The sequence below is a fragment of the Podarcis liolepis genome (assembly GCF_965112155.1).
Source record: "Podarcis liolepis genome assembly, chromosome: 2".
NCBI lineage: Eukaryota > Metazoa > Chordata > Lepidosauria > Squamata > Lacertidae > Podarcis > Podarcis liolepis.
The window spans coordinates 80,183,933-80,206,532 of NC_139555.1; the positions used below are offsets into that span (position 1 = coordinate 80,183,933).

General features: G+C 44.0%; 1 protein-coding gene and 1 long non-coding RNA gene across 2 annotated transcripts in view; one reads left to right on the forward strand and one right to left on the reverse strand.

The window, feature by feature from the left end:
- FAM120A (family with sequence similarity 120 member A) overlaps positions 1 to 6,123 on the reverse strand; it is a 50,900-nt gene extending 44,777 nt beyond the window's left edge. Inside the window, exon 1 of the mRNA XM_083489211.1 lies at positions 5,026 to 6,123. Within this exon, the coding sequence (XP_083345337.1) occupies positions 5,026 to 5,499 (474 nt within the window). The 5' untranslated portion in view covers positions 5,500 to 6,123. The remainder of the gene's footprint in view (positions 1 to 5,025) is intronic.
- Positions 1 to 22,600, forward strand: part of LOC310700224 — a 103,817-nt gene that overhangs the window by 35,171 nt on the left and 46,046 nt on the right. The gene's annotated exons all lie outside the window — the stretch shown is intronic.

Here is a 22,600-nt window from a genome sequence, read left to right on the forward strand (position 1 = left end):
TATTGATGGAAGACAATCTTACTCAGCTATGAGTGATCGCCAAAGAAGACCTCTCTGGCTGGATATCACCAGCTGACAAATACATTTTTAACCTGGCAGACCTCTACCTGCCAAACACCTTATATAAAGGTCATGGTTTACCTCTTATCGCTGCCACTGTTATATTTTTAATTTTTTAAATTTTATTTTAGGACCCTGCAAATTTAATTTACTGCAGGCTGCCCTGAGTAGTGCCTATGGTGGATAGGCTATAGATATACAGCATAAAAACTAGAAGCCAGATTTAAAAGTGAAAGGAAGTGTGTAAGCTGAAGAAAACCAACAGGGAGGCAAAATAAAATGGTTTTGGCAGCACGTCAAAATACAAAAAAACAGCACACCAGACACACCATCCAGGGTTGGGAGTTCTACAGCCTGAGCATCACAACTTAAAAAGCCCTGGCCCACATCTTAGAAAACCAGAAGGCCGCTTATGATGCCTGCAATGAGCAGGCATCCAGGTTCATGAAGGCAGCCCTTCATATCTCTGAAACCAATCACGTTCTGCAATCCAGGTACAACACAGAAGTGCACAAATGGGGACCTGTCATTTTTGCATGCAACACACATTTTTCTCAAAGGAAAGCAGTTTACTCACCTGTGGACCCTGCCTACGACACAAACACAATTATTCATGCTTTGGTAACCTCAAGACTAGATTACTGCAATGCACTCTATGTGGGGCTACCCATGGGCCTGGTCCAGAGGCTCCAACTGGCGCAAAAGGCTGTGCCTAGGCTGTTGACCAGGACAGATTATCACCAGCAAATAACTGTGGTGATCAAAAGTTTGCACTGGCTACCCATACACTACTAGGTCAGGTTCAAGACTTGCATTAATTTACAAGGCCTTTAATAATTTGGGTCCAGGATACCTTAAGACTTATATACCTGAATCCCTTATATTTCAGCAAAGTCACCAAGGTCACTATTAGTGGTCCCCCATGGGTCAGATGCATGACTCATATCCATCAGGAGTTGTGTGTTTGGTACTGTGGTCCCAATTTTATGGACTTCTCTCCCAACTGGTTGAACTTCTGGCACTTCCTGAAAACTTTTATTCCAGCAGTAATTTAAATGAAAATCTGATTTTATAGTTTTAACTGATTTTTACCTTTTCTGAATTGGTATTTATTATATACTGCTTAGAATCAATTGAAGATTGTTTAGATAAATAAAATGAATTTTGTACTTCAGTATCCACACTTGACTATAACATTCCAAATGCAGCCAATATATGTCAAAATAGCAAAGAAAAGTTTGATGGCAAACCAGACTATGTGTACATGGGTCTCCCAACAAGTAACAGAAAGAAAAAGAGATGTCTATATTTGCAAAGCCTACTGTAAACACTAGAATTAGACTATGAAAATGACAACTATATTACTCTTTATTAGTATTTCTTCCAGTTTACTTAGTGTCCCTAAATTTTAACTTGTACTGTATTATGCACTCATAATCTGACTACCCAACTAAAAAGTGCTGTGTATTGACAGAATAGCATGTGTTCTGAATACTGTTTCCCACGCTCCCGATAGTCTACATTTTCCACTGACAATGCAGTTTGCTAGTAGAAATACCCACTTGAGATTTCAACATATCAGTGTCATGAATTCCTATTTCATTTGACTTAGCACTACAAGAAACCATTATATATAAAATGTCTTTTAAATGAACTGTCAGCATGACAGAATTCCTAAGTTTCTATAAATTGATCTATTAAAATGTTTCTAGCCCACCTTTTATCCATAATGACATTCAAGACTTTACTCAAAATACCAATCATTAAAAACAAAACAAATATTAAATGGCATATTGGGCAACAATATAGTATCACTAAGCACAGAACAAAACTTCAACATTTATGTATTCAAGGTTCGGTAAAAGCCTTATATATGCAAAACCAGGAAATAAAAAATAGTAAGAATCAAATCATGGTTTGCTATAAAAGTCACTGCTACAATACACTATACAAACTAAAAAACATATTTAAAGATAAAATATTTTTCACTTCAAATGTACTTCTATACACTTCTTTGAGCAAGAATCTTAGGGAATAAAAATAAAGTCGTTTTATTTTTCATATTAGAAAAAATGCATACTAGTTTAAAGTATTATTAAAAATGTGCAGTAACAGTTGCAGTGCCACATATTTAAAACAAGCTAAAAAGCAAGGTAACAGAAATTTCAATATGTGAAGAAACACGAAGATTTGTTGCACCTTAATAAGGGTTGAACTAGATGACCCTCAGGATCCCTTCCTACTCTACAATATGAAATAGTCTCTAAAAAGAAATAAAATTCTCAACCTAGATTATTCTTAAGTTTAGAACTTGAAGAGATATCACTAGTAAAACCAGAACTTTACACTCCAAGCCATTTTAAAAGGCAGTATCAGCATTCATTGGAATTAAACATCTCTTCAAACCTAAGCAACTCATCCTATGAGGCCTGTAAAAAACAACAACACAGCACAAACTACTTGTGATAACAAGTTTTCAGACTCAATCCTTTCGTCCTTTATTAGAAATGCATGTCACATCCGATTAAGTTACAGAGGAAAGTGTGGTTGCACTTAACAGCTTTCTGCTTCCATACAGATGAATTTAACAAGCGTACACGAACAGAACAATCTAACTTGTTCATAGGAGTGCTACACTTCCATGTCTGTCATTCCTGTAAGCCAATCATTACACTAGATCTGTCAACTTGCAGGCTTATAAAATTTCTTACCAGTTAAAAATGAAACAAGGGGTGGGACTTCCACTATCAACTTTGTCTGAAGTATCACTGCCTCTCTAAAAATGCAGGATGATTTCTAGGCCTTAAACCTAAGTTTTCAGCAGAAAATCACCCAATCCAAGCCTCTAGTGTTACTTTTCCAGTTTCACTGAGTTAACATCACTGAAACTTAACTTTTATGACATACTTTTTTTAAAAAATAGTATTTTTTCTCTTTCTAGAGAAACTCTCCCCATCCTGAGAAATATCCTTTGTCCCGATTACAGATGTGGTTTAATCTGCCAAAAGGGCAGCACAAAAGCACAATAACGTTAAGCTCTGATTCTAGATCTGTGCACGTCTCTGAAGGTCACAAAATATTTGCTATGCTATGCAACGGTACTGAAAAAAGTGTACAACTACTTTCTATGTGCTCAATACTTTTCCTTTTCATAAAAATTCAAGCAGAAGAATATCCTGAGGATTATACACTTTTACCTACTTAATTTCTTCTGAAGATAAAATAAACCATAATGAAATAATACAACTGCCTCCTGATATTTGTCTTTACAAGTAAAAAGTAAATGAGGTGCTGTCATAAAATGGACATCGATTATTTGACATTAAGTATAGATTAAAACTATAGGCACTACTCATTTTCAACAGTTGCCAGTTTACATGTACAGTAAGAGAAGTTTAAAACGATTTGAAACCAGAGTATGTTTAACTTGTGTATAGTAGTCATTTTGCAAAATCTAAACCTAAAGCTAGTTCAAGCTGCAGGTTCTCTTTAAATGTAAATCATATGTCAAAGAACTTGTTGCTTACTTTCATTTTCTTGGCAAACTTGTGTCTAAAGCCCCTCAAACATTTCACTTACAGTTGAGTCAAGATGCAGAAGTGATTGTACTTTTCAAAAACAAATGGCTCGGATTTGAATTGAGTCTGTTTCCAGAAGACTGGCTGCTAGCTTGCAAGGGACATTTTATAAATCCGAGAGATCAGAACAATGGCCTCCCAAACAACATGGAGTCAGAACACACCTCGCTGGAGTTTTGAAGATGAGCAGAACAGCTCAAACTTCAAAGCATTCATTAGGGTGGCTCTGGAGCACAAGTGCTACAGATTCATTTTGCTACCTGCCCGTCTTCAAATTCTCCATCAGACAAGGCAGGGTGAGAGCACTTACCTCCCCTTCTTCCCATTTTATGGGATGGGGAAAGAAATGGATCCTGAGATGTGGGGGGGGGGGGAGAGGAAAGAGGAGCGGGGGGGGGGTGAATAATGGCAAAAGTGCTCACAAAACCAGCAGTGGAGAATACAGCCTTAGAAACGCTGGAAAAACGAAATTATGATTGCATCTCCCAGTTTAGCCTTTGCTATTCATTAGGACATCTATGATAGTGGATGGGAGCCTTCGGATGTTCCAGATCACCCTCATCTGGTTTTCAAAGCTTGACAGGTATGTATAAATAGAAAAATCCCCGTAGAGATTGAGGACATCAGGGCGCTTACGAAGTCCTCCCCTTTGCCAGCTCAAGGCACCCTGCTAAGGAGGAGGCGCGGAGGCGACTTAAGGCCTCTTGGCGGGAGGGGGAGACCCCCGGCCAACGCCGAAGCGGCAGAAACTTTTTGGCCCCGCTCGGGCGGCTATTAATGGCCAGCGGGGAGCCCGCTTGCTCTCAGGAAACTCGCCGCACCTCTTCTCCCCGCCCAAGCCGCCGACACCGCCAGCTTTTGACGACATTTTGCGGATATGGAGAGACACAGATTCCCTCCCTCTGAACTCCGTCAAGCCACAACCAAGAGGGCAAAACCTGCTGCCATCTTAAGAGTGCTGCCCCTCCTCTCCCCCCCTCCAAACACCAAAAAAGACCCCCCCAAACCCCACTGGAGCTGCGAAGAACCGAGGAGAGGAAAACCTGGCGCTTCAATGGCAAGGAGAAGCAGCCTCGGAGTTAGGCACCGCTTCTTGGGCGCCCTGGTGCCAGGGGGGGGGGCAGGGAAGGGCCCCTATTAGTGTGGGCCAACGGTGGGGGGGGGGGAATGGCAAGAGAGTGCAGAAATGGCCAACCCAAAGGAGGGGGCCGCAAGGTGGCAGAGGAAAAGGGGCACTAGGGCAGGGGAGAAGATGCAAGGGGACGCTGGCGCAACGTGGGGCTGGCCAGGAGGGGAAAGGCAGGGGCCGGCGGGGCAGTGTGGACAGCAGCACCTAGCGCCCGAGCCCGGGCCTCCTGCTGCTGCTGCTGCTGCTGCTGCTGCTTACCTTGATGTGGAAGCGGATGAGGGCCAGGCGGATGCAGTGCGCCATGCAGACGGGCGGCAGGAACCAGACCTTGGGCGGCGGGGTGCCCTTGTTCTGGACGTGGCTGACGATCTGCTGAGCGGTCTGGCGCTCGTTGCCCTGCCGCTTCACCCACTCGTGGAGCCGGGCCTTTTCCAAGGCGCCGTTGAAGAAGACGAAGAGCTCGATGTTGCCGTTGAAGCAGGCCTTGGCCAGCGCCGCCAAGTAGCCCAGCATGTGGTTCCACTGGCCGCCGCTCACCCAGTCCGTGTAGAAGCCGCCGTAGAGCCGGTGCAGGCAGTTGTCGGCGTCGATGAGGAGGCGCAGCGGGGTCTGCGGGGGCCTCTGGCGGCCGCCACCCACCAGGCTGCCCCGGGCCAGCTTCTGCAGCTCCACCGGCACCACGGCGCTGGGGCAGTGTTTCTCGATGTAGTCCTGGAAGCCTTGCACTCCCATGGCGGCGGCGGCGGCAGCAGCGGTGGCGGGGACCGGACTTGGCTTGCTGGAGGCGGCGGCGGCGGTGCAGAGCGAGCGGCCCGGGCGAGGCAGGAGCGAAGAGTTGCGGGGTGGGAAGTGATGGCCAATGTGATCCGACTAAGACGGGGCGGGCTGTTTGGTCTGGCTGGCTGGCTGCTGCTGCTGCAGTTGCACGGCGGCTCTTCAGGGGGGAGTTGTGTGGGTTCGTGGGGGGCTCATGGCTGCTGCGGCCGCCATGTGCTGCTCTCACAGCGCCATGGCTCAGGGGATCCGGGCTGCTGCCGCTGCGGCTCCTACTGCCTGCCGGGGGAAGGGAGGAAGGGAGGGAAAAGAGAGAGAGCGCGGGAGGGGAGGGAGGACGGCGAGGAGGAGGAGGAGGAAGGGAAGGGAAAGGAGAGGAAGGGGGCAGCGGCACACGGCGCAGGAAGCCAACCCACTCGCCGTCGCGGAACAGGCGGGACTTGGCCCGGGCAAGCGGAGCCGCTCACACCGCCCGCCCGCCTTGCTGGGCGGCAAGCGGGACCAAGGCAGGGCGCCGCCCCCCGGCCTCTCCACTCCGCCTAGCGGGAAGGGAGGGCTGGCCGGGCCGCCTCCCCCCTCTCCCTTCTGGCGCCCGCCGCCCTCGACCCGGCCTGCTACCCAAGCGGCCGCCGCCGCCGCCGCCCCTGCAGCTGGGACCCGCTCGGATGCCGGGGCCTGTTGCATAACCCAGGCATGCGCACGGCAGGGCAGGCGGGAAGAAGGCGAAGCGGGGGATTGGACCGGGAAGGGCCTCGCAAGCGGAAATGGAGGGAGGGGGGTTTGCGAGGGGAGGGAAGCGGGGGCTGCCGGGGAGGAGGCGAGGGGAGGGGGCTCGCGGCGGGAGGAGGAAGCGGCGCCGCGGGGTGGGGTTCGAATCTGTCACTGGCGAGGGGGACACGCAGCCACAGCCAGGCGGACGTGGTGTTCACCCCAGACACACACAGGAAGCTTCTGGCACCTTGCGACACAACCCTACGCTCATTTACACGAGAGGAAGCCCCCATTTTGCTCGCTGAGGCTTGCTCCCACTCCACCCCCCACCGTAAATATGGATAGGGTTGCCACCTTGAAGCCTTAGTGCTTTTATGGGCGTACACACCAGCTAACCCACGGCCGGTCTTTTAAGGTGCCTCAGTGCCTTTCCTGCGTGCTTGGACTGCACTACCACATACTAGGGCTGGCATGTGCAGTGCTGTCGAGTGGTACTCGGGCCCACACAATGATGTGTCAGACAGATGTCGATAAAAGGAGACAGGTATCACTCCCATAGGATCAGGTTGTTATCCTCTCACCACCCACCACCAAGTCACCACCAAGAGAACCAGACAACTCTCACAGGAACATTTCACGTATTGCCTTTTTAGATGTATTGCTACAAATTTAAAGGATGACAAATGCATGTGTCATATAAAGGTACATTAGTCAGGGAGCAGTTAGTGGCTGCATTTCCTTGTTCAGGGGTACTCTCTGTGCTTTGTATGAAGTGTGAAATGGCTCATATTTTAGCAAGCGATGATACTAATTTTCACCGCTTATTAAACAGGGATTGATGGGTTCCTAAGGTCAAGTCAGAATCTATCTAGATGTAATGACTGTGTGCCCTTTTACATATTAAAACTCATTGGTCAAGGCCCAGACCTTGCCATGTGATTAAAATCATGAATATAAAACCTTATGAGCATGGTTTTTAATACCATGATTTCAACTGCAAATATGTGCTTGGCTGCCTGATTCTATGTACCATTGTTTCAATAGTCTTAAGCACAAATAACTGCACAGGATTGGAGTATACATATCTCCAACAGAAATAAACAAAACTTGGGGGAGGGACTTCAGTTGACTGAATTGTACTCTTGATATGTTTCTAGCTCTGCACTACCAGAAATAAAAGTGACATAAAGGGGGCTGCCATATCTAAGACATTTTGAACAAAATAACTTTAATATTATTTATACTGTTAACAGCATTTATAGCCGGTAGGTCACCTACATTACTAAATGCTCAAAAGGAAAAGTCGGCAGAAGTTGTTACCTCTTTCTGACTGTTCAGATAATAGGCATTTCATATATCAATTCTAGTGAGCAGGGGAGCCCTGATTCTCACCTTATTTTAAATGTTGATTTAAGATAATTCAGTGAAATATAGGGGATGGAGGCCAGATTGGAAAGAAGCTAGCTAGGTGAAGCTGAAAGAGAATAACTCCATATCACACCTGTAAACCACATGTTCAGTGAGTTAATATAAAGGAATCTGGTTGCTAACTGAAGGAGAAAAAAGCATCTCAAAGAAGCTTTAAATTGAAAAGCAAGAGAGGGGAGGGATGATATTAAAAAGCCAGTGATGAAAAGTTGAAGCAAATTGATAGAGAAGAAATGTGTGTGGAAGTGAAGGAGACTGGAGATGATACAGCAAAACAGTAGTTGCTTTTCTTCAAAAGAAATACATGATAAGTACCTAAGAAGAGTCCTGCTAGATCAGACCAAAGGGCCATCCAGGCCAGCATTGTCTTCTTACTGTGTCCAAGCAGTTGTCAATGGAAGTCTGCAAGCAGAATCTGAGTGCAACATCACTATTCCTACTTGGGATTTCTGGCATCTAGAAATAAATTATTATTATTATTATTATTATTATTATTATTATTTCACATCAAATAAACACATAAAATAGTTTTAAAACTACCAAAAAACCCTGAAGATGGGTTTAAAAACAATACAAAATAAGGCCGAGAACTTTTCATCTGAAAAAAACATGTTGAAACAAAAACATATTTGCTGTTCCATGTCTTATCTGTCATATCTTAACAGGGATGTTCAACAGAACAAGAGCAGCCCACTGAAGCCCTGCCCCAAGTTACTGTGGAATGGGCTTCTGATATTTTAAGGACTTAAAAGGAGAACTCCTGCAGAATGTTGTGACCTCCTGGGGATACAAGGTGGTCTCTCAAGTAACCTGGTCCTGTGTAGGGTCTTTCATGTTGTTACCAAAACATTCATTAAACTTGGCCTGATAGCAGATTGCCAGCCAGTGCAAATTCCATTAAAAAAGATGTTACATGCTGGGAGTAGTTTGCCCTCACAAGCAACCTAGCTGCCATGTTCTGCTCTAGCTGTAGTTTTTGGACCAACCTCAAGGGTAGCCCTTCACAGAGCAAATTCCAGTAACCTAACCTTGTGGTTATTTAGGCAAAGACAACTGTGATCAAGCTATACTTGTCCAGAAATGGCTATAGCTGCCATACCAGTTGAAGCTGGTAAAAGGCAGTCCTAGCTACTGAGGACTTTTGTACAGCAAGCACCTCCTAGAGCTGGATCGAGGAGCACTTGCAGACTATGCACCTGCTCCTTCTGGAAGAGAGTAACTTCATAGAGGAGAAACAACTTGCCTACTTCCCAGACCTGGAAGTCACCCATCCACAGAGCGTCCATCTTGCCAAGATTCAGACACAGCTTATTAGTCCTCAGCCAGCCCATCACTGATCCAGGGCCTGCGTGGCCATTCCTTGTTAGTGATGGCACATCACTCCAGATCTCCTGATTACTGTTTCCCAGCAGCTTCATACAGATCCTAAATAACATTGGAGACATAATACTACCCCGTGGCACTCCAAAATTGGGTGAACAAGAGACACTCATCCAGTGCTATCATTGGAACTATCCCAAGACCAGAAACGATGCACAACAGTGTCCCTGATACAATCTCTTGGAAACCATAGTTGATGGACTCAAAAGCTGATGAGAGATTGAGAAGGAGCAGCCCCCTTCTGATAAAGACCATCCACCGAGGTGACTGTGGCAGACTCAGTCCTAAACCCAAGTCTCAACCAAGATTAGAAAGAGGCTAGATAATCTGTTTCCTCTAAGAATGCCTGAAACTATATCACTATGATACTGTCCACTACATTGCCCCAAAAGGGAGTATGTGACCGTGTGGTAGTTGATAAATACTATCTGGTTCTGGCGGTTTTTCTTCCAGGAGTAGTCACGCTACCACCTCCTACAAAGCAGCAAGCTTCACACGCCGTTTGCAACATAAAAAAGAAAAAAACAGACCATTGCCCAGGAGCTTATAATCTTTTAATACTGCAGTAAGATTGTAGGGACAGGTATCTGAGGGCAACAATATATGAATACAGTGGTACCTCAGGTTAAGTACTTAATTCGTTCCGGAGGTCTGTACTTAACCTGAAACTGTTCTTAACCTGAAGCACCACTTTAGCTAATGGGGCCTCCCGCTGCCACCGGAGCCCAATTTCTGTTCTCATCCTGAGGCAAAGTTCTTAACCTGAAGCACTATTTCTGGGTTAGCAGAGTCTGTAACCTGAAGTGTATGTAACCTGAGGTACCACTGTATATGAAGAGACAATGGCCTTGGTTTTATTGTGGTGGAGGAGAAAGACTTCAGGAGCTGGAGTTAAGTAAGGGCTTCATGGGAATGATCAACCTGGAAAAGGAGAATAGAGGTAGAATCACAGGTGGTGTAGTAGGGCATTCCAGGAGAAAGGGGTAGGGTAATGGTTTTACAGCCATGAAGCTGAGGACTGTAGAATTCCAAAAGCAAAGGTAACTAGAGTATATTCAGGAAGAAAGTCGGTGGAGAAAAGATAGGGATGGGGAACTTGTGGCCCTCTAGATGGACTCCAGAGGACTTCCAACCCCCATCAACCCACATGGCCAGTAGTCAGCCATGATGGGAGTTGCAGTTCAACAGCATTTGATTGGCCACGGTTTCTTCATCCCTGAGTTATGGATGAAATTACTATTTTTCTTCTTGGCATTGTTCCTGCAACAGGGAGAAAAATGAGAGCTTTTCTGAAGTGAACAATATTCTTTTTAAGATGGAAAAATCGTAAGTTACTACTGACTATGTTGGTAACCAATCTTTCATCTGGATATAAAGTACATTTATCACCACTTTTATCAGCTGAATATGATAAATGCACCTTTTGACTCGATAAAGGAAGCAATACAATATGTCGTTAGCTTGATTTGACTCTCTAGTTTCTCTAGTTTCTGCTGCTGGAGGTGGTTTTGACCTGCATCATTAGAATTGGAGTGAAATATATATGTGATGTGCCATAAACTACAAAGATAAAGGGATGCACATAAAACCCATGTGTTGAAAGCACATGTGGAAAAGTGGGACATGCATATGTGAAAGAGCCACACATTAGTGTGAATGTAGGGCCCCTGCACACTACCACTAAATTGGCAGTCCTGTTGCCTGCCACGGCTGGCACATTCGCCATTCGTATAGGGGCAGAGCTACAACCTCTTTGCAATCCCCTCATACATGAAATTTATGAGAACCCCATTAATAATAAAGAGTTGTTCGATGTTAATTTTCACTTTTGAGGTTTTTTTTATAAAACAAAACAAAAACTTGATCACTTAATCTTTAAAAACTGATGTACATATGTGGGTATAATGTTGCCAGAGTTCAGTACTAATAAGGTCTATTGCTCTCAAAATGTGAGTAAAGCATAGGTCTAATTTCCCCCCACTATAATCCATGAAGTTTAGGGCAGTACTAAGCACATGAGGCAGTGTCTTCTGATTCATGGAACACGGAAAAGTGCCTTACACTGTGTTAAATAGTGGGTAGACATAGCAGATGATGCAGCGATTTCTCCAAAGCAGCTCTTTATTTGTAAGCTGGAACAGAACTGAACAGCAAACAGCTCAGCCGGCCTGCTTTTATAGGCAGCCGGCTCTCAACATTGTAGCAACAACAACCCAGGGTTTCCTGCCTAAAGTAACTGACGCGGACCTGAGTGAAAACTATATACATGATACTCCTGGTGGCCAGGGTGAGAACTTCAATACATAACACACTGAGTCTGACTATTGATCCATCTAGCTGAGTATTGCCTATGCAAGAGGTTTGCTAATCTTTCTGGGTCCATGGGCAAATTCAGAATTCTGAAAATGTGCCTTGAGCATCAGTCATGAAATGGTTGCCATTGGGGGGAACATGGCATATTACAAAATGGCTGCTGTAAAAATGTGGCATAGCACAAAATGGCTGCCATATCTAAACGAGTACACAGAGGACCACTAAATTGTGCAAATATGAAAAATTTTAATTGAAGTTTGAAACATATAAATAGCTAAAAACATTACAGGATTTTTTCCAAACATCGATAAGCCTAGTATGTTCTGTTGCTGGTGAAGTATTGTATTTTTGTTGTTAATATTTCAATATATTGTATTTTAGAGCTAGGAAATAAAACAATGCAAAATTGTTCCTGAACTCAATTATAGCATGACTATACATACACAGTAACATATACCGGTAAAAATACGCTGTTCATGTTGACTGGCTAGTAATCATAGTATTTTACATAAATATTTTTTATCTCAGAATGCCCACTAAATAAAAGCCCCTGGTCTTACAATCTGAAAAGACATGGCACAACAGGAAAATGGATTGGGATGTTGCATGAAATAAGCAAATGCATGTATACGTCCTTAGTTACAAAAATATGGAACACAGGATAGGAAAGAACAGCTCATCAGAGAGAACTCGCTAGTGTAGTAGTTGGAAAACACTGCCCCAGGCTAGTACAATGACTGAGGCCGAACGACACCCGCAATTTGTGGAACTTTCTGCATGCAAAGCCCCTTCCCCATATGTCCTACCCCTAAGATTTGGAACATCTCCCTTCAAAAGACCCATTTGGCCATGTTGCATACCCTCCCAAGTGTCCTGATTTTCCAGGGACTGTCCCGGAATTACGAAAGCCATCCTGGCCTCTGATTTGATCCTGGAATGTCCCTATTTCCCTGCCGCTGAGCTCAAGGAGGAGGATAAGTCAACGCTTCTCCCAAGCAATGGCTGCGAGGGGGGATCCTGTTACCTTTCCATAGCTGCTGCTGCCAGCCTCCTCCCCTGGGCAGTTTGTAGCAGCTGTTGGAAAGCGGGCAAGGAGGAGAGGCTACCACCAATGAGGCCCTGTCCCACATGATGTGCTGGCTCTGAGCGGTAGGAAGAGGGCAGGGCTGCCCTGGGCGGGAAGAAACGAGGAGCATGGCAGAGCGCAAGGAGTCTTGATTATTTTTCAAAATGCTTTGTGCATCTGTGCCTAATCTTGCTCCTTCCTAAAATGTATTTATTGGTGTTTGCTTTGCTTTTCATAAATCTACCAAAGAATGAAATGAAATCAAATAAAATCAGGCTTAAGCAGTTTTCTCAGGATGGAGGGGGTGTGTGCTGTGTCCCATTGGTTCAGTGTTCATGGCATTCGCCCTTCGTCCAATAGGAAATGCTCTGTGGGCAGGGGAACCAAAAATGGGTGGTGGTGAAGAGGGTCAGTCGGGGGAGTGAGAAATGTCCCTATTTTCATCTGAGGACTGTTGGAGGGTATGTTGTTGCTGCTCCCCTTCAACTGGGCAATAAATACCTTGCTTTTTAAGCAAGACCTTAACATATATCTTTCTACTTATGCCTTCAGTTATGTGGTCACCAACTCTCTACCCCAATGTTGACACACAAGGGGAAAAAGTAATGACTCTTGCCCCCTCTATGATAAATACAAATACCTTGTAGGGAATAATTCTCTCCATGCTGTTTCTTGCTCCCTAACTTTAAAAAATCCTTCCTGTCTGTACATGGGCATAGCCAAGGAGGGGGGGCAGGAAGGGGCAACTACCCACCCTAAAAAAATAAATCAATAAAAATACTTAGCTAACTGAGGTTCTGCCCTCCCCCAAGGCCTGCCCCCCCCAAATCCTGGCTATGCCCATGTGTCTGTATCTGCAGTTTTACCATCAGAGCCTTCTGTAGTACAAAAGTCTTCTGTTGTCTTGATTTCTGCAACATTTGCCTGTCTACCTTTGTCTCACAGAACTTTTACACCTTTTTCACAGCACAGTGGTCAACTTTCCTTTCCTTGCTAATTAAACAGTTTATCAAGCATTTCCTGACTACGTTTAATAGTTACATATCCCCATATATATTGCATTGTTTTCCTCACCATTACCTTCAAGGCTTTCATTTTATTCTATTCAAATTGTAATACAAAAAATGCAACATCAGAAATGAAAGAACCAATAAAAAATAGAATTAAAAACAGGCAGAAAAAATATTAAGTGGTCTCCTAAGACCATATTACTTATTTATGTATTAGTAGCACTATTGTAAGCAATGTTCCATGGCTATACTCAGAAACTCCCAAAAGTGCAATTTTGAAACTAGTTATTTAAATCACTGCAATTTTACAATGTGTATTCTGTCACCTTGATTCAACATGGCTCCCAATCATATCCAAACACAGACAAAAACCTGCTTCTCGATCTCAGGAACCATCATGCAATATTTGGTGAAAATCAGTGCTGTTTTGAAGGTTTAAGTCTGCCATATGGTTCACATGGTGTCTATCTGTTTGCAAACATAGACCCACACACCTCCCCACCAAAAAATACCCTGCTCCTTGATCACAGGAACCATCATGCAATATTTGGTTGCAATATCTTAAGAAAATTATATAACAGACAACAAAATTTTATCATATCTTTCCTCCAAAGAGCTGAAGGTGGTGCACGTGGCTCTCCAGCTTCCACATTTGATCCTCACAACAACTCCCTGAGTTGGCTAAGCTATGAGACACATACGCCTGCTCAACCGCTTTAGTCAGTGGAATAGGCGCTGTTACAGGTGCCATGTTATACCCGTTCCTCATGAATAAGTACTTGATCATTTGTGTGGTGGCCCCTACACTTCTTGCCTATTGACATGGAGAAGGACTTTGCTGTGCACTTTTTGGCGCCTGCTAAACACACTCCTCTTTAGACAAGCCTACCCAGATGCTAAGGAAATCACAGTAATTTTAATCTGTTTTAGTATTTTAGCTTTTGTATGTTTTAAAGTATGGTTCTATTTCCCCCCTTGATTTTACTATTTTATATTTTTGCAAATGGCTTTGTTTGTTGGTTGGTTGGTTGGTTTGACAATCAATACAATCAAGCTGTGTATTAATTTTACAAAATAAATAAATGGTGAGCTTCATAAATGAGTAGCAGTTTGAACCCTGGCCTCCTGGGTTCCAGCTCAGAACCTTAACTGGTACACCACAGTGATCTCATGTCCACAGACCCACATTTGTTCACTGTCTTTCATGGAATCATAAAATTGGAAAGGACCGCAAGGGTCATCCAGTCCAATCCCCTGCAATGCAGGAATCTTTTGCCCAACATAGGGTTTGAACTCACAGCCCTGGGATTTGAGCTATCCAAAACATGTAACTTTTATCTTCTTCCTGTTACACTTTCAATTTGTTGCCTCTCTTCCTTATCTAGTTTTATATTTTAAACTTTGTTGAGTAGCTGCCTTTAAAAAACAACAAAACCCCGCCAATGGCACTTTATAAATAATAAAAGTAATGACAGCCATGTTCATGGATAAAACCCACTTTAGGCCTGAAGAAGAGAGAAGGCTCGTTCCCTGATGAATAATGGCATTTCAGCGCAGTCAGTGATGGATGCCAAAGTCAGAACTATCATCCTCTCCTGTAACTGCTTCCAATATCATGGTTGATAACTTTCAGCCACATGGCCTAGATTTAGCTTCGGATGCTAGCCGGCATTGCGGCTGCACACAGTTTATCACTGCAATATCAACATACTGTCTTCTTATTTCTGTATACTTCACATCTGTCTTCAGATGCCCCAGGATAAATATTTCATTGCTAAGGAAATAAAAATTGCCCCAAGAAAAGTAGCAGGAGTGTATACAAAATGTTTCCTCTTCCTGCAGATTTAGATGTATATTAAATAGTCATTTTGTAATGCGTGTTTGCAATGGCACACGAGGAAAATAATTAGTATGGCTTTATATCAAGCTGGTAAGGGTAAAGTCAAAGTTAACATATTTGAATCAATGACACAGCATACACACTAATGAAAAACTGAAAGCATTTTCTGGAACTCCATGTTGAAAACATCTGGAAAGTAAAAGAATTTTGATGACACTTTTATATGGTTTCCTGAAGAAGTCCATCCTATTCAGCTAAGATCTCCTTCAGTGTTATTTAGACACTTCCTCTTGCATCTTCTTGTCTTCTCTTCATTGTGGCTGAGACATAATGGGTGATTTGCCCTTATAGGGGTGTTTTAATTATGGGTTTCCTTGACCCCCACCCCTTCGTTGCAAAAAAGAAAGAAAGAGCTATTCAGCAATTAAAAATAGAGAGGAGAACACTGAAATGGAACAAGCTGACAATATTACAAACTGATTTTCTCGATTTTTCAAAGTATGTGAATGGAGGATGCCAGTTTGAAATTAAATGGTTAGGATGGATGTAACATACATTCATCATTCTAGGGCGACAAATTATTGAAAACAAAGTCTTACTATTGCCAATCATAGCTTAAAGTTAGAGAAGAGAAATTGTTTGATGCTGCCTTTACTCTGGCTTGAATTCTCTCAAGAGCTCTACTGGGGTAGTACAGAAAAAGACAGGTGTCTCATAGCATGTCAGGAGAGATTTTCCACATTTATAATTCTGAAATGCATGGCAAGCAAGATTCTAGCTGCTTTGGGGTCCTGCTTACATATTTGAGGAAAAATATGCATGGATGGACACTTTGGCTTGAGCGTTTTCACATGTATGTAATCACCAGGTCAGGTCACTTTGCAAAAGCCAAGAAAGCAGGTCATAGAATGACTAGCGGTCAACTACATCTTTCAAGATAAGGAAATATTTATTCTCACATAACTCCGAGCACAGGGATAGCAAACGCAGTACCCTTCATATGTTGCTGGACTAGAGTTCCTGTCATCCTTGGCAATGCAGGCTGGGACTGCCTTGAAAGAAGCCTTATTTAGCCAAAGAATGTGGTTGGGGTTGATTTCAGAGCAGCAATATGTATGTGGTGCCCACCTCAGTTTCTTTGATTTGCAAATGCTCCCCTCCCACAAAAAAGAGCTGTAGGACCAGGGCCTTAGCTAGGGGGTGGTGAGGTGGGCCCCCGCCAGGGGCATAGGCATGGGGGGGCGGTGGCGCAAAATCAGTTAAAATTTGTCCATAAATATATATATCGATTATTGCCTCATAAGAAATCATTTTAAAAAGAGGGTGAATTGAATGGGTGGAAGGGGGGGGTAGGAGGAGAGGCAGAAAGAAGAGCTGATTTGTCTGTGGCTAGGGGGCGCAATCTGGATGGTTCTGCCAGGGTGCAAGATCACCTAGCTATGGCTCTTCTGGTTTCCCCTGCCTTAGACTCTCTTAAATACAGTGGTACCTTGGGTTACAGACGCTTCAGGTTACAGACACTGCTAACCCAGAAATAGTACCTTAGGTTAAGAACTTTACTTCAGGATGAGAACAGAAATTGCGCAGCAGCGGCGCGGTGGCAGTGGGAGGCCCTATTAGCTAAAGTGGTACCTCAGGTTAAGAACAGTTTCAGGTTAAGAACAGACCTCCAGAATGTATTAAGTTCTTAACCTGAGGTAGGTAAGGGTAAAGGGACCCCTGACCATTAGGTCCAGTTGTGGCGGACTCTGGGGTTGTGGCGCTCATCTTGCTTTACTGGCCGAGGAAGCTGGCAAACCAGAGCAGCGCACGGAAACGGCGTTTACCTTCCCGCCGGAGCGGTACCTATTTATCCACTTGCACTTTGACATGCTTTCGAACTGCTAGGTTGGCAGGAGCAGGGACCGAGCAACGGGAGCTCACCCTGTCGCGGGGATTCGAACCACCGACCTTCTGATCGGCAAGTCCTAGGCTATGTGGTTTAAGCCACAGCGCCACCCGCATCCCACTCGCCACCCGCGTCCCACAACCCGAGATACTACTGTACTATTATCTCTCTCTCCTCCACATCCCCAGCAACCTTTTTATTTTTTGTGTATCTTCTGGAGTCACTAAAGAACTCTTAGTGGTGTGCAGTGCTTTTTTTCTTTTAAAAAAAATGTTTAGGGGTACTCTCATTCCGTCTGAGACTCAGGAAACACCGTGACGGGAAATGAGGTTGCCGTCGGGTGTAGCAACGGAACTGACGATTCACTGCGCTAGAGAAGAAACTAAAAAGTTAATATATATTTTTAGTTTCTGCTCCCGTTAGATTCTCAAAATGTTTAGGGGTATGCGTACACCTGCATCTCCCCAGAAAAAAAAGCACTGTTGGTATGCACCCAGACAATTTCAGACCTAGGAAAGGCCCAGTTAACAAAGCTTTCACACAGGACAGATGAGGAAACAGTGAAGTACTTGCAGAGAATTACACAATTCACACACACTCATGTATACTCTGGCATACTGCCTTTGTGTACATGTGTGTCGATAGCCACCATGTGCAGCATATGTACAGGACTTGTAAGAACCCACTTCAGAATTTGTTATCATTGAAGCCTAGGGACCAGCTAACAAAAGTCAGTACTGTGGGATTCAGAGTTATTTTCCATCACTTGCTTTTTGATCATTTTTAGCTGTCTATGACAGGGATTGGACCTGAAACATTCTGCATGCAAAGCAGAAGGCTGTGGGAGGAACTCAACGTAGCACTATGGCAATTGTTCCACCAGTGCAAACATTTCAGCTTGCCAGCCAGAAAAAAAATCCCCCTTCTCCTCACCTGTGCACTGTTCTCACAACCTCAGAAGGTAAAGTGGGGGGTGTTAGGGGAACAAAGGGGAAAGCCTCATTGAGGTAGTGGAAGTCCTTGTGTGGGCTTTCACTCATTGGCCGTGTTGGTTGAATTTGGGCCTATGTTTCCTCTCTGCTTTTGCTAATGCGTTTAACCCACAACAGTATCCAATTAAGTCCCTTTGCTAGTGCAAAGATTTGCCCCCCTGCCTCGTGCCTTCCCCAGATCTGCTCCAGAGGGTTGGGAGCAAACCCAGACCAGTTTAGGGTGAATGCAGGAAGAAGAAGAAGAAGAGTTTGGATTTGATATCCCGCTTTATCACTACCCAAAGGAGTCTCAAAGCGGCTAACATTCTCCTTTCCCTTCCTCCCCCACAACAAACACTCTGTGAGGTGAGTGGGGCTGAGAGACTTCAGAGAAGTGTGACTGGCCCAAGGTCACCCAGCAGCTGCATGTGGAGAAGCGGGGAATCGAACCCGGGTTACCAGATTACAAGTCCACTGCTCTTAACCACTACACCATGCTGGCTCCCAGGAGAGGAGAGGGAGGGTAAATTGTGTCACACAGACAAATGTTCTTTCACTACTGGAACTGCTTTGGTGGGTACCACCCAGAGTAATTTGAAAAATTGCAGATGATAAACAAGGATGCTAAGTAGATAGTAGTTTATATAGACACTGCACATACAATTCTAGCCTTGGTGGGTCTTCTTAACCTACTTTTCTATGCACAGTGATTGGTTCTTATATGTGGAAGAACTTTCAGTTATGCAATCCCCTTCCTTCTATCAGAGGTGGTACAACCAGGAAAGGTTTGGCTGCCTCATCTGTGTGAAAGAAGGCCGTGATAATTTAATAAACATGAGTTCCAAACTCATATCTTCAGTAAAGGGAACCAACTTCAATTCACATTTACGTATGTTGAAGCAGCAGAGCATTGCAAACACCCTTAGTAGACTGTTAAAATATTGGTAGGTAATTGTTTGAGCCATGGATGTAAAAACCAAACAGCAACTACCATTTGCCTGACCATCACCAGCTGCTTCTGGAGAGATTTGAAGAGATGCAAAATTCCAATAACGAAAGTTTTCTTTTGAAATCCTACAGCTTTTCTCTGTCCTCACATTTCCAGTGCATTTGGCCAAAATATTCATTCCCTCTTCCCACCATCCCTTTCTGCCACCATCGCAGAGATGTGGAGGGTCTCTCTTTACATTCATTTACAAACTAAGTCAGAACTGTGGGTGTCTTTGATCTGCTCCTCCTTGGTAAAGTACAGAAGAGAAGAACACGTTGCTAAGCAACAGTGTGCAGTAGAATGAAACTTGTGGAAATCAGGCAAGGCGGCTGGTGCGGGGGGAGCGAGAGAGTAAGGAGAGAATGAATGGCCCAAAATTACAAAAAAGAATGAAACAGCAATATATGCAGCAGAGAAATTGGAAAAAAAAAACCTTTATAAGAAAATAACAGGACGATCATACAAGAAACTCACATTGGCACAACCTTCACCTCAAGGAAACAACCAAAGAAACAAAGCACGTCAGATTGACTTTAGCACAGCTCTGGACTTGAAAGGGAATCAGAGTTTTATTATAGTTATTTTTACACTAGGCAAAGTTATTTTTAACTGAGCAAGCTTAGTGGACTGAACTGACAATAGTATCGCAGCTTGAGTGTCACACACCCACACACTGTGGTGTGCAAATGTATGCACTAAAGGTCTGTGGGTACGGAACAATGCTTTTGAGTTTTTAGTGTAGCAGTATGTGGTGGGCCTCCTGAGGTGAGGTGTGGAAAGATCCTAAGGGAGGCCGAAATGCTTACATGACCTTTATTTATTTATTTATTTATTTATATTTGTATACAGCCCACCACTGGAAAAACACAGGGTGGTTCACAACATAAAAAATACAAAATGAGAACACAAAATACATAATCAAACAAAACTAAACCGATATCCCCCCCTCCCACAAACAGATTTAGAAGGCCATAGAATGTTCAATCAGCCCAAGGCCTGGCTATAGAGAATATTTATTTTGCAATCCTTTTTTGAATAGTCTCTCCCCTCCCCCCTCAAAAAATAGTAAACTGGGAAACAGAAAACCATCACAGCCAGCTAAAGAATGGATTTGCTTTTGCACTAATGTACTTACTTTCCATTTGCAGGAAGCTGGTTGCTTCTCCACAGGTCACTCAAAATGGAGATCCCTTACCTGCTGTGTGGTACAGACCCTTTTATGGCCTCAGCAATCTCTAGCCTTTCCATCTGCATGTGTAGCCCAGACTGGAGAATGTGAAGTGCCTGAAGCACTCAAGAGAAGCACTATATATTTATAGTATCTGGGGAAGAAGGCTAGAATAGGAAAATGGTGATTTCAGTTATAAATGAAATATTTGGGCTGAGTTTCACCCGTGAAACATTATGACTTTCTAATAACAGGAATGATTGGAGGAGAGCTAGTGTGGCATAGTCTTCTTCTTTGGCAATCGCTCGCTCGCAGCCAAGTAAGATTGTCTTCCATGAATATGGTCTTAATGGTGTGTCCTTAAGTGACTGTGGAGGCCAATTCTGGATCCACACGTCCTTCCACAGTGGGGACATAGGTTTCCGCATGGAAGTTGATCACAGTGAGGATTTGCCAAACATGCCTTCCTTTTAGCTCGTTTCTCCCTTTCGTCCTGAGTTTGTGCTTCTTCAAAGTCCATGATGCCTTTGATAGATACTGTTCTCCAACTGGAGCGCTCGCAGGCCAGTGTTTCCCAATTATCTGTGCATTTTTTTAAGATTTGCTTTCAGAGCATCTTTAAACCTCTTTGGTTGTCCACCAGCATAGTGCTCATGCTAGGAGTGTCATACTAGGAGCTGGGAGACCAGGGTTCAAATCCCCACTTGCCCATGAAGTTCATTGGGTGGCCTTGGGCCTAACCTCAGCCTAACCTACCTCACAGGGTTCTTGTAGGAATTGAATGGTGTACGGAGAACCGTGAATACCACCTTGAGCTGTTTGGAGATTAATGTGGTATATACATGTGATGGACTGACCGGATGCAGAGGAGTAGTGGGAGGCACCAGTGAGGGAACCCCGAAGAAAATCCCCGTCAGAAGAATGCACAGAGCCAGGGGATTGGTGGTACAGTACATGGTCAGAGAGAGAAGAGGAAGCAGACTAAGAGGGGGAGGTGGCAGAAGCTAAAGAGGCAACAGGTTTAGTGAGCAGGAAGAGGTGGTGGCAGAGAGCAGTCCAGAAGCAGAGGCAGTAGAGGAAGGGGGCCAGGAGACAGAGTGGAGTCAGGCTGAAGGTGGGGACCTTCAGTCCTCGCAAATGCATCATTGGGTAGACCTACTGGGAAGAGTTACTGTGATCACTAGGCCTGAGCTGTTTGGTTTCTTTTAATAAAGAGTTAACTTCACTGACACTCTTTTTATATTTCTGACCTAGTCCTGACTTGGACTCCTGAAAATATGTGAGATAGATAGAGAGAGAGATAGATAGATGATAGATAGATAGATGATAGATAGATAGATAGATAGATAGATAGATAGATAGATAGATACTAGGATACTAAAGCATATTCATATCCAAATGTTGTATATGTTGATTGTATTAAGATTTATGTTTGAAAAGGCTTGGAAGGATAACTAGTGGTAGCTCAGGTTACAAACACCTCGGGTTACAAACACTTCGGGTTACAGACTCCATTAACCCAGAAGTAGTACCTCGGGTTAAGAACTTTACCTCAGTATAAGAACAGAAATTGTGCAATGGTGGCGCTGCGGCAGTGGGAGGCCCCATTAGCTAAAGTGGTACCTCAGGTTAAGAACAGTTTCAGGTTAAGAATGGACCTCCAGAACAAAATAAGTACGTAACCAGAGGTACCACTGTATATGAAAGAGTCAGGATGTTATTGGGAGCAGATGGCAATTGTCAACTGGACAATAATGTTAAAGAAATAATGAAAACGCAGACAGATTAAACATTTGGAAAATGAATGAGTAATATATAAAAAGAGAACATGGGATAGCTAGAACTACAGTAGATTATGTGTTAATATAAGCAAACATAAGAAAGGATAAAATGAATTTATTACATGTTTTTAACCTATTTATTACCTATGTAGATTTGGCCATTCATTTCAGTGGGGCCTTATTAGGAGGTAGTCTAAAATCGGCAGCTTTATAGGCCTAAGTGGAACCCTATTGGTCCTTTTGGTCACCTGACTCCTGCTGAATGTGCAGTTACAGCATCGTTCTCTGACCATCTGTCTTGCTGGCACAGAAGAAAAGCAGAGAGCAGGCTAGCAGCTCCCTCCTCTGGCTAGCTACCATTGTAGCATAGAAAGTAAAGCACCTGAGTCCCAGTGCTGGAGTTCCTATGGGGCCTTGGACTCTTTGGACAGTTGTATAGTGTTACATGTACATTTCACAGTGTAGCTGCTATGCACAGCTGCTAGGATCCAGTGCATCAGTGCTATAGCTTC